The sequence below is a fragment of the Acanthopagrus latus genome, chromosome 21, assembly GCF_904848185.1.
Source record: "Acanthopagrus latus isolate v.2019 chromosome 21, fAcaLat1.1, whole genome shotgun sequence".
In the NCBI taxonomy this organism is placed as follows: Eukaryota; Metazoa; Chordata; class Actinopteri; order Spariformes; family Sparidae; genus Acanthopagrus; species Acanthopagrus latus.
The window spans coordinates 10,684,036-10,695,771 of record NC_051059.1 but is presented as its reverse complement, the minus strand read 5'-3'; the positions used below and the strand labels follow the sequence as shown (position 1 = coordinate 10,695,771).

The 11,736-nt window shown below is 40.9% G+C and overlaps 3 protein-coding genes across 3 annotated transcripts; 1 reads left to right on the top strand and 2 right to left on the bottom strand.

Moving 5' to 3' along the window:
- Positions 1–2,066: 2,066 nt before the first annotated feature.
- Positions 2,067–5,031, bottom strand: dnaaf6 (dynein axonemal assembly factor 6). Its single transcript, XM_037084200.1, has 6 exons — positions 4,773–5,031; positions 4,196–4,262; positions 3,990–4,095; positions 3,401–3,497; positions 2,639–2,724; positions 2,067–2,374 (listed from the first exon to the last, which is right to left on the bottom strand). Exons 1-6 carry the CDS (start codon positions 4,860–4,862, stop codon positions 2,245–2,247), a joined length of 576 nt encoding a protein of 191 aa, XP_036940095.1. The 5' UTR covers positions 4,863–5,031; the 3' UTR covers positions 2,067–2,244.
- A 1,125-nt stretch (positions 5,032–6,156) lies between these two features.
- On the top strand, positions 6,157–7,064 carry LOC119011793 (MICOS complex subunit MIC26-like). Its single transcript, XM_037085162.1, is given in 2 exon segments — positions 6,157–6,187; positions 6,190–7,064. Coding segments are annotated over 2 exon segments (636 nt in total). The 3' UTR covers positions 6,795–7,064.
- Positions 7,065–8,099: 1,035 nt separating this feature from the next.
- On the bottom strand, positions 8,100–11,663 carry eif3f (eukaryotic translation initiation factor 3, subunit F). Its single transcript, XM_037085161.1, has 8 exons — positions 11,508–11,663; positions 11,002–11,072; positions 10,203–10,282; positions 9,983–10,120; positions 9,800–9,891; positions 9,001–9,137; positions 8,671–8,784; positions 8,100–8,261 (listed from the first exon to the last, which is right to left on the bottom strand). The coding sequence occupies exons 1-8, from the start codon at positions 11,617–11,619 to the stop codon at positions 8,184–8,186; spliced, it is 822 nt and encodes a 273-aa protein (XP_036941056.1). The 5' UTR covers positions 11,620–11,663; the 3' UTR covers positions 8,100–8,183.
- Between the last annotated feature and the right edge of the window lie 73 nt (positions 11,664–11,736).

Genomic DNA, 11,736 nt, shown 5'->3' with positions numbered 1-11,736 from the left:
TCTCAGGACCTTATTTCTCTGAGAACAGCTTGTTTTATTCAGTTATGGAAAAGATAGATATTTCTGAGTTTAACTCATTAATATTGTAAATATAAAAAAAATCCTCTCTAACACTACACGGTGCCCCTTTAAGCTGGCCAGGTTAACTGGAGCAGTTAGAAACAAGGATGTTTTGTACTTCCTCAAACTTTAAGAAGCTGTTGGCCCTAAACAGTTAAAGGGTGGAGAATTTACACTACCTTTAAAACGAAGCAATACTCATTAGGTTCAAACTATTTAAAGTCCATCTTAAAGGAACATTTCCCCTTAAATATAATTGAAACATCTTAAAACAAGTTCTTATCTACTTTATTTTCTAAGGAGAGTGCTGTAACGCTGCTTTACTGCGAAACTCCAGAAATGTTTTGTGGACTTTGAAACTTCACCCCATCGGCATGCGGGTGATTAGAGAATGGCTGAATATTGTGTTTGGGTAAGATTTTCCTTTATGTAAATGCAAAAGAGCTACATGCCCATGTGTATGTTGACAGAACTATTGGCCATATTAATTGAAATGTATTGGTCGACTATTGATATGTCAGCCCCATGAACTTGTTTCTCTCTCCTTTTCTTTTAATCTGTAGCTTTTGTTTTATGTGTACGAGTGACTTAATTTTATTTAGCAAACCAGCTTACCTCAAACTGCTCATTCTGGAAGCAAAGTAAAGTATTCTTGGAATTCAATTTAATTTGCGCTGCCCTGAAACAATCTCTTCCTAGTGCAGCTATAATTCAAGAGTTGGATAACAGAATCCACAGCACTCTCTTTTGTTCAAAGCTGCTGTTCAGAGTTCAGCCAACGCTAATGATCAGTTTCTAAGTGCTGTATCGTTTGCACCTCGAGTCATGTCAGTTTCTTAAAGTTTCACCTCTCATTAGTTCTTCAGGGATGAGGTGAGGTGAAAACGTCTTCAAAGAAACTGAAGCGAGTCCAGCTGCCTACGATGTAGCACAGAATTACCATCACCTGGACGACCAAGAATCTTCACCAACATAATGCACAGAGCGACATTTACACTTGTTACTAACTCCTTCCTCCACAAAGGAGTCTGGGTGCACTGAAGTTCAAACAACATGTGTCATTTGTGCTTTTAAGGGACACAAACATTTCAAAAGAAAAGAGAAAATTCTCCTCTAGCAAAGAAAAATATGATTCAAACTAAATAACTGCTGCTTTCTGCTTTCATGTTTGCAATTAGCTAGCAGCAAGGGGTCAAGTTTTTGTTGAGCGTTGCTTGTTTTTCTCTTTTTCAGACTGGTTGGGAGGGCCAGCTCTGTCCTGGACTGCCCGCTGGATTCCACAGAGGCGGCGGGTGAGAGGAGGACGTTAGCCGAGCTGACGTCATTCAGCACCTCTCAGCCCCTGCACCAGACTGTGGAAGCCCTGAGCAGCTCTTTCAGCAGCAGGCTCCTAACAATCACTGTGTAAGATCATTCATCCCCACAGCCATCAGACTGTTTGACTCAAGCACTACCCGAACAATCACTTTCCACTCCACTTTCCACTTTTTGTGAGTATCTTGATCTATTTTTCTATTTAACTTTATGTGTATTTGTCTGACTCTTTTTCCTGTACTTGTTGCATCTTGAGCTGTTGTAACAAGTGAATTTCCCCATCGTGAGATAAATAAGGCCTATTCAATCTAATCCTATCTGACATGTTTTGTCTTTGTTTTTAAATGATTTTACAATGAAAAAGCAATCTAAGTAAGGGCTTTTACACTTTTTGCTATGCATGGGCACTGGATTGTTCTTATTTTGATATGTTTGGGCATGCCAGTGTATTAAGACTTTATGATTATTATGAATCATTTCTTTCATGAATCTGTAGATACAGACTCGAAACAATTTGAAGCAATCCTTTAATGTTTAGTTTTTCTCTTAAATAAACCATTCAAAACATCACTTTGCAGTAGTTATGATGTGTATGAGTGTCCCATCCATGGTAAAGATATCAGCCTTAAATTATGGGCAAAGATTAACTTGGGGGTTACCATGTGTGGTTATCCAGGAATAAAGCAAACACATAATGAGAAAAATCATTTATTGGAGAAGCATATTCAGTATGTATGTGAAAATAGTGTGAAATAAACACACAGAACAGAGTAAATTACAGAAAACGTGTGCATATGCTGATAATTTCATCTCTCTGTGACTCTCTCATCTCATTTGGTCTCTTGAACACTCGTCAGCTGTCACTCGTTCTCATTGCATGTTGATAAAATCCATGGGCCGCTTCATCGGTAGAGTCACCTCCAGTTCCTCCCTCTCACTGAAGAACTGAGCCTTCCCCCCATGGCTGTGGATCGGGTGTGGGAGATGAAGACCCAGTTTACTGAGGAGAAGAGAGAAGACAGGTCAAAGAGACGGCGAGAGCACAAGGGGGAGAGCGCGAGCATACGAGAGAGCAGGATGTTAACAGCGGTGCGAAACGGCAATCAAAGCTTAGATCAGATCAGACCAGATGATGTGAACCCTCTGATTAAAAGGAAACGTCTGGAAACGGGAGCTTTGGTTGTGAACCGCTGGAACTGCCGCTTTCTGCCCAGTCTTGAGGGGATTTGAAAATGAAAGAGAACTATTTCAAAGCACCCCTTACTGTTTTGGTGTCCGTAGATCAAGGAAGGTTTCTTTTACATCCAGGGACACATCTGTGACTTTCGTTTCTGGTAGTTTGATTTTCACCTAAAAGAGGAGGAAAGAGTGACCGTCTTTAATACTGCACACTGCGACTATCTTAATCTTCTCTTTGATTTCGAAAAGGACATAAATGTTCAACTTGGGCTGTGTTGTCCACGTTACGTCATTTTCCCACGATTGTTATTATACACTGCTTTTCTGAACAGTTGTACGTTGCCTTCTTTCTGCTGCCTCACAGCCAAATGTTATGCTCCATAACATTTTTGTACTGTCCTTGAATATCTGTAAAGGGTTTATTAGCTTTTATGTGTTTGCTATGATCTAGTTTGGGGATTGACTGATGTGTTTTTTTTCAGGGTCAGTGTCGATACTGATTATCAGTAATCAAGGAGAATGACAACTGATATTTGATACACATTCGCAGTAATGATTAACATCTTTTTACTTTAGTGCAGTTTTGAAGTACTTTACTTGAACAATATGATGTTGTTGTTGATGTTCTGTGAGAGACCACACTGACTTATTTTATCAGCAATCGAACACAAAAACATGCATACTGATTTTCACCAAATTGCTGAATGTTGGTCCCAGTAATCGACTGGGTTTAGCCTCTGAAACCAGCCTGATTTCATGTCTTTTGCTGTCTCTGATCACACATGTACACGTAATATTTTTCATTACCAAAAATGTACATTTACTGAAGCATAAAAATCCAGTTTACCAGCATGGCTTCACAGCACATGGAGGATGGGTCCTTTCGGCTCAAGCCCAGGAACAGATCTTCAGTCCCCACACTCTGCTTCAGGATTATTTCATACCTGAACGCAAAGGTTAGACACACACTTGTACAGGGATACACAACAATCAATACAGTATTTATCCATTTATACTCATTTGACACCACATTAGGCAAAATCAATACAGAATAACAACGAAGAGAAAGAAGCGGGTGTAATTGAGTGTTTGTGGAGGTCAGTGGAGAGCAGAAAATGTGGTATCTAAATGTGATGAATACTTTTCTACCGGCAGTCTCGCCCTCTATCTTTCTTGTATAAACATTTTACAGTACAAGGGTTCATGATCAGAAAGATGTGAGTTAAACTCTTTCATGAGACAGTGTGGCTGTTGGGTTTTAAAGCTCAATTAAAGCTGAAAATGAGAGGATGGCCTTTTTTATTTATTTATTTATTTATTTTTTTAGCTCAGTTTAAAGTGGTGAAAAAGTACTAAAGAGGAGACATTGCCTCAAAGTGTTCTGCCCATTTATACATCAGTGAACCCCTTGGTGTCTGTCTCCCCTGTGGTCTTACTCAGGCTGTGGCCGCGCGTCGGAAAGATCATCATACTGGGAGCCCTCTGCCACCTCTTCCTGGCTCCAGATATCTTTGCTCGTCTTCTTCACATAGGCAGATGGCACTAAATAAAAACAAAACACACATAGGCATTAAAATTCCATTCATACCTGATCAGACCACCTGTGTTACTGGAGTTACATTCAAGAAATACAAGGCATTACCTTCTTTTTCTTCTTTGCGTAGGGGGCCAATGTGTCCAGGACCCAGCCGGGCACAAGTGTTCACATTCTGATGAGATTAACTGATGTTATTGTAAATCGACAGAAAGTTTAGCCCTCGGTTTAAATAAGAGGTTAATTTGAATTTCGATCTTTAAAAGTGACTGGGAGGGGATGTTTTTTGATTGAGAAGAAATCAAGCTTTTTATAAAGTTTTTCTTTGGTTGTATTAATTTAGCTGAATCTCAATAAACACATCCAATTCATTGTTATACTTTTGTACAGGTTGGACAAATTTGGGGCTCCATCTGTTCATCTACGAACATTAATAAGGCAATAATACAAACTCAGACAAATGTATTTTTGCCATAACTGAAAAAATACGCCGCCATCAGAGGGGAATAAGGTCCCCACAACACTGCTGCCATAAGGGTGGCCACTTAGAAAGATCCAGCAAGTATACACAGTGAATATGTTTCTCCCTGGATTTAAATTTATTCCCCAGAAGTACATAGTGCACCTTTAAATTCTGGGCGGGCTAAATGGGGATGAGTCCACCTCTGACTGCACAACATCTTACCTTACTCTCGTCATCCTCCTCTTCCTCCTGCTGCCGGGTTGACAACAACTCAGACAGAGCCTGTAAACTCTGCACTCCGAGACACTCCATTCAGAGAAATTCACATTCACTTCTTTCAAATGCTAAAACCCGATACTGGACAGCCTCCCCCTCGGAACGGCGACAAAAACGAATCAATAAAAACTAGCGTTAGCCTGACTGTGCGGATGTGGCTAATGCTAACCAAACTGTTGACGCTCTCCGTTTCCGTGGAGACGCCCGGGCTGCCATGGGGACCAGTGACGTCACGGACGAAAACGAACCCTAGAGCGAGTGAATGAAATTGATGAATGAAAGCTGGAGAGTGACACAGTCTCAGGACTTGGTTGCTACTCTGGAGACAAAAGTCCCAGCGATTATATTAAAGGAGACTAGAATGATAAGCACAAGCCCGGAAACAACCTGCTTAATAAAAGCACCTGGAAAATAGAAAAACTGAACATCCGGTGGTGGAGGATTAAGTATTAATCGATAAATTACTCAACAAACAGTTGCTACATACTGTTTTACAGTTCGGTAGATTTCATGGTAAATATGTGGTAATTACCAAGTAACATACCCTATTTGATTTTGCCCCTATTTATCACCATAAATGTCCATTATGTTGCTGCCTAACTCTTCAGTGGGCCACAAATGAATCGTGGATTGATGCAGCATCATTTCATAAATCATAAATCATCATAAATTTGACGTCTGTTGCATTTGAAATATTTAGACAAGCCACGTACCTAGAGAAGGCATTGAAGATGAGAAAATAGTCTTTAAGGGTCTAGTTTAGTTTAATCTTTAGTATTAGTTGAAAAGGGCAACATTTTGTATTATATTAATATTATCTTTATTGACAGACTCGAGGTCCAGATATTAAAACACACACACACACACACACACACACACACACACACACACACACACACACACACACACACACACACACACAATAAACAGACAGACATAAAATTACACATAAATAAACATGTGTACTCAATGGTTAAAAACATACATATGGTATTATTATATACAATCATATTATTACTGGTGCATTACCAGTAGCATTTAATATTGAACTTGGTTGGGGGGAAGGCAATTTGGATATGCAGTTAAATACTGTATATGTGAGGCATAATATTTTATAGAAGGGCATGTTCGATATTTAATAAAAACTTATGAACAAATGAGGTGGAGAAAAGAAACAGGTGGAGTAAAGCCTCACAATGAGATGATTTTAACACTTAATCACTTATATAACCTCTAACAAAAAACTACATGTATGTTTGTGTTTTGAAGCGTTACACGTTGGTCAAAAGTCAATTGAGAGGCGGCGCGATTATCGCTTCGACTAGTAGCGATGTCCCTCCCCGGACACCGTAGTACATGCATGGCCCCGCAGGGATCATGTTGAAGGTGACAGGTAGTGCCATGCCGGGAGCGCTGAGTTTGACGCCGATCACCGTCTTTGCTGCAGGCGGAGACGGGGACAAAGAGACGACCGCCCCGCTACGGCTGGACGAGCTGTCTCTGTACAGCGCTCCTCAGCAGAAGCCCCGGTGTGTGGAGCCTGAACCGGGTCAGCTGGAGGACAGTGTCGCCACCCTCAGGAAGTCCATACAGCCGTACACGGACTGGTGTCAGGCAACCTACAGCAAAATTCAACCCAAAGTTCAGAGAGCCGTCCGGTTCGGGAACGACACCTACGCCTACTTGAAGGACCCGCCGAAGGACTTCTATCCCCGGGCAGGAGTCATCGGCTTCACCGGCATCCTGGGGCTCTTTCTTGCAAGAGGGTCCAGGATCAAGAGGCTGATCTACCCGGCGGGCCTGGTGGCCGTCAGCACCTCCCTCTACTACCCGGAGCGGGCTGCGACCATCGCAAAGTCAGCCGGAGACTCCGTCTACGACCGGGCCGTGCAGAGCTACGCTGCCCTGGAGAAGATGCTGAAGTCGGGGAGCAAACCTGAGCAAGGCACCGGCACCGGCAAACCCTGAGGATGTGTGTGTGTGTGTGTGTCTGTGTGTGTGCTTCAGCAACAGCTCGGCTACAAGAAAGCGGCATTTCCTGATTCTGTAGATCGACATGTGCTTCCTAGACAGGCTCTGATGTGTGTGACTCTCTCATGCCCACTAATTGCACTAAGCTTTAAACGCATCTCAGGCACAAGAGATATGCAACTTGACTGATTTACCTCCGCTTGTGATTTGAATGTATATTTATGTAGAGAATTAATAAAAGAATCAATTGTCTTACTTTTAAACTGGGGGATGTTTGTTGCTTTTATATTGCCGGTTGTTACCGCCTTAACTCTGCCTTCAGTACTGTATAACATGACATGGAAATTAAAGGGGCACTGTGGTTTTCAGAGAAGAATTCATACTCAGGATTTGATTATTTACAGTGATAAGGAGGTAATAATACAAACTCACTCATGCTTATTTTTTCCATAGCTGAATAAACAAGCTGTTCTTAGAGGCAAATAATCTTCCCTAAACAACCATTGAATGTAGAAAGGTGGCAGGGTCCGCCACATATAAACAGAGTGAACGGTGTGAAATTGTGTTGTCCTTTAAGGTCAGTTTGTTTATTCACAGTTGTTTTAATTTAAGTCTTTAAAGAAAAGTCAGCCAATGAAGAGCCTCTTCCGATTATGTCTTCCCCCACAGTTCTACTTTTAGAACTACATAAACTAAATGAAACAACAGTTTATCAAACCAAAGAAAAAGAAATCAACCTGCAAACAAGTTAAATTCTCAGTTAAGAAGCGGATGAGTTTATCTGATATTAGGTTTCATTAAATAATTTTAGGTTTTGTTCTGTTTGTCACAGAAAACAAGCCATTTAAAAACCAACAAAATGTAACTTCTTGGATAAAGACATGATTGTTAAGTTACATCTCCAGATCATCAGCGCCTACACAGTGTGTCAGTATTTGACGATCTGAGAGTGACACTCAACAGTCAACCATCTTGATCCAGCAAATTATTATTATTTTTTTGCTTAAATAAGGAAAGGCAGTGTTGTTGCATGCAATTGTCTGATGTTCTTTAGACCACAATTAACAAATGAGTCAGTGAAATCTTGTTTAAGTAATTAATAGTGTGATTAACAATCAGTTTCAGCACGAAAATCAGCATTTTAATCTTTCTGTCAAATTTCATTAAAATAGCACTGCCAGGAATTTACAGCAGTAAATGTGAACTTGTATTCAAAAGCCAAGAAAGACTTTACCAAGAAAAACAGACCACGTTATTAGTAATTACAAGGTCAATGTCTGGAAGCCAGCAGTGAACAATGTATGACTGTTTAACATCTTTATTCATGTCAGCCAAAAAAAAAAAAATATACAAAATTTAAATATGAATCACTTTGAAGAAATCCCCTCAGAGCAGCACCAGCTTCTCATTCAGAGCAATCTGTGCTTGGGTGAGGTTAGACAGATAGGTCACCATCAACAGGTCCTGCAACAACAAAACAGAGCAATTTGTTAGTATAATGGTATTCATAGTGAGAAACACTTCTGCTCCTTAAAACAGTGTTGCGAGTAAACAAGAAATGAGGACTACAAGGTCAGACAGAAACTGCTCCCATGTTCCCCCAAGATGGCTGTCTATACTGAATAAGTGCCAAGTGAAGTATCAGACAAGAAGAGCCAGGAGAGCACTAAGAATAGGAACCAAAGTCTAATTAAAAGCTTCCTGTAATCAATCGCAGTGTGCCAATGTGCTAACAACAAGCCTGAGTGCAACGAGTAACTAATGAATGGAAACCTGGAGGAGATGCAATAAATCCAACTAAGAGAAAAACAAACATCGCCCGACAGTCATTACAAAATCAAGTTCTTTCTAATGAGAAAATAACTGCACTCACATTGATGTTGGAATTGAGCATGTTCTCGAAGTCCTCGGCTGGGATGGTGGGAACCTTGTTGACCAGGTCCATCAGGAAGCGGCCCACGCTGTTATCCGCCGCCACTTTCCCAGACTGAGACAGATCGAACAGCATTACCTCTATAGCCTCTATCGCATTTAAACTTGATTACTTCACAAATGACCTCAAGAGACACAACCCATTGGTACAAAGTGGAAAAGCAGGAATATAAACAGCTAAACAAAAAACTGGAGACATTTCTCTGTCATTCAACTAATCACATCAGATTTGAGCCAAACCATCAAGGCACCTGGCCTTAAAAATACTTACCAGCACATCCTCAATGTATGCAAGCACGGTGGTCAGCATGTCCTGTACCCTGGCTGCAGAGCCAGCCACCTGGGACAGATCAGAGGTAAGCCCCTTGGTGCGACTTGGAAGTACACGTGTCCTCTGCAGAAGGTCCACTGTAATGAACAGATGGAAGAGTTAGAGTGCAGTACAGAAACTGGGGGCCAAATACTAAGACTGAAACATTTACAGCCATGATTTATAAATACTGGGCCCATGTGTAAAACATACAAAGAATCAGATAATTTGCAAAATCTTTCTGACATATGCTCAAGTGAAAGGGTAGAAGGACAAAATATTAAATGTTGTTTTGTCCATCAGCTTCATTGACTTTAGTTAATTTATTCTTATCTGAGTTTGATACCAGCAACATGTTTGAGTAAGTTGTAACAGGGGCAACAAGAGACTGGGATAGTTGTAAAATAGTCAAATACATGCACTTGGAACATTCCACATGTTAACAGTTTCTACGTTAACAGGTGATGGTATCATGACTGGATATGAAAGGAGCATCCTTGAAAGGCTCAGTCATTCCCAGACAAGGATGGGGTGATGTTCAACACATTGTGAAACGCAACTGTACAAAGGATTACAACTTGACTAGGGAACACTTCATAAAAATTGCTGTCAGTAGATAGTTTGCTTGCAAATGATGTTATTCAGTTTTTTTAATAACATTTTAAAAAGCATCACAACTTTTTTGGTACAGGGGTTGAATAAAAGCTTGAAAATATGACAGGTGTACTTTTTTTTCCCCAGAAATTCTTAGTATTCTTACCGCCTATCCTCTCGGTGTCATAGTAGACATACTTGACAGTCAGGGGGGTGAACATCACACCAACTGTCTTTCCGGGCACACCCATCTGAGCACTGTGTGGAAGAAGACAAGAGCGTTCAGAAACACTCTCCATCTGTAGCTCATCACACTAACACAAAGTATATGCCAGTGAGCTCAGCCAACCTGACATAGGCGCGGATGTTCATCTTGCCGCTTTGCAGCGCTGTGTCCATGGTCAGGTGAATGGGGTTGGTGGCCTCACGGCTGTAGTACTCGTGGATGAGCACTGAGTGTTCTGTGATGTCAAAGCCTGTGGCATACCTGTGAGGACAGAGGTCACCGCGGTAAGAATTTCTTTTGTCCAACTCAATCTCAATATTCTGAGTGTGATCAACTTACGCACCATCCAATGATGACCTCAGTGGGTGACACCCTCTTGTGGAGCTCATACATGTTCTTAGCGAACTCCATGTCCACAGCAACCTGTTGGCAAAGAGGATACATTTTGACACATGGCCTTATTTTTCCAAAACGTTTCATCACATTTAATAGGACAATACGAGGCAGTCGTCTCAGTTTAAATATGAACAAATGAACGCACGTCATGGTTATTATCTGCACAAAATATAACAAATATCCTCTTTACATTACATGCATACGGTAGCTATAATTCCCTTACAAAATTGTATCAAAGATTTACAGTTCAGTTGTGAAAGAGACTTGTGTGAATTAAACAGTTGTTATGAAGGCATCACAAAGTGTCCACCGGTAAACTTCACTATCTTGGAGGAGACATATATGAATTATGTTTTGCATTTCATTCTTATCAATGTCTTGTTTAAGTGTGTGTGACCATTGTGACTTAGCTACAGTGATAATATAGTATACGAATGTAAGTTTTGTGGAGGTGATATATACACTGCTCAAAGTTATTTAGAGATTATTGAAATATGGGTGCATACATATAAGTGTACATGTGTCGAATTAAGAGTCATTAATAAGTCGTTAATGAGTCGAATTAAATATGTTGCATTGTGGCACGAGTCACAGAATAAACAAAGTGAAACACTAAGATAATCCAACATCACTAACTAATTCTGAGTAATGTATATTATCTGGAGACGTCATATATTTCATCAATGAATGCCATTCATTAACTGAACACACATCATTCTGCGAATAAATGATTTTAAAAAACAAACCTCATCTTCAGACTCATTGTGGGGAACAGAGAAGCAGTTGGTCACTTCAATAGAGTGTTTGTCAATAGTACCTGAAAGAAACAAATGAATAGATGAGGCATTATTATTGTTCTGCTAGCCGCCTTTGCGTTGTTAGCCAGCTAACCAGAGGGTAATGACTCCTGAGGCTAAAACGATGAAGAACGATCACGACCGGGTGACACAAACACTAACAACAACGTTAAGTTCTAATTGACATATGTCCTCCGTAAACATGATTGACATAAAATGCTAGATGACTTGGCTGTTAGGTTTCCGTCTATGTTACCAGCTGTTACAAGTGATGCTGCTCGCTGTCTTGGCTTGCTAACAGCGGTTAACGCTACCCAGATGCAGGTTAGCTAGCTACCAGCATGCGTTAGCAGGTGAGCTACAATTAGCTAGCCAGCTAGCTAGCTAGCATCACCTGTTTTCATAAAAAGGCGGCCCACCCAAAACAAGACAAATATGTCACATTTCCTTCTTACCCAACAGGGTCCCGATCACGCGACTCGCTCCCTCATTTCTCCGCTCGTAAGAGTCGCAGATAGAAGCGAGAACTACGGGGTGAATTTTCACCACTGGCCCGTACACCGACATCTTGGAAAAGGAGGACTGATGACCGGCTCCAGTGAAAACATATACCGCCACCTAGAGGCCGGCGGCCGAACAGCGGCTAATGAATATGACGCTAATTATGATTATAGTCAAGTCACT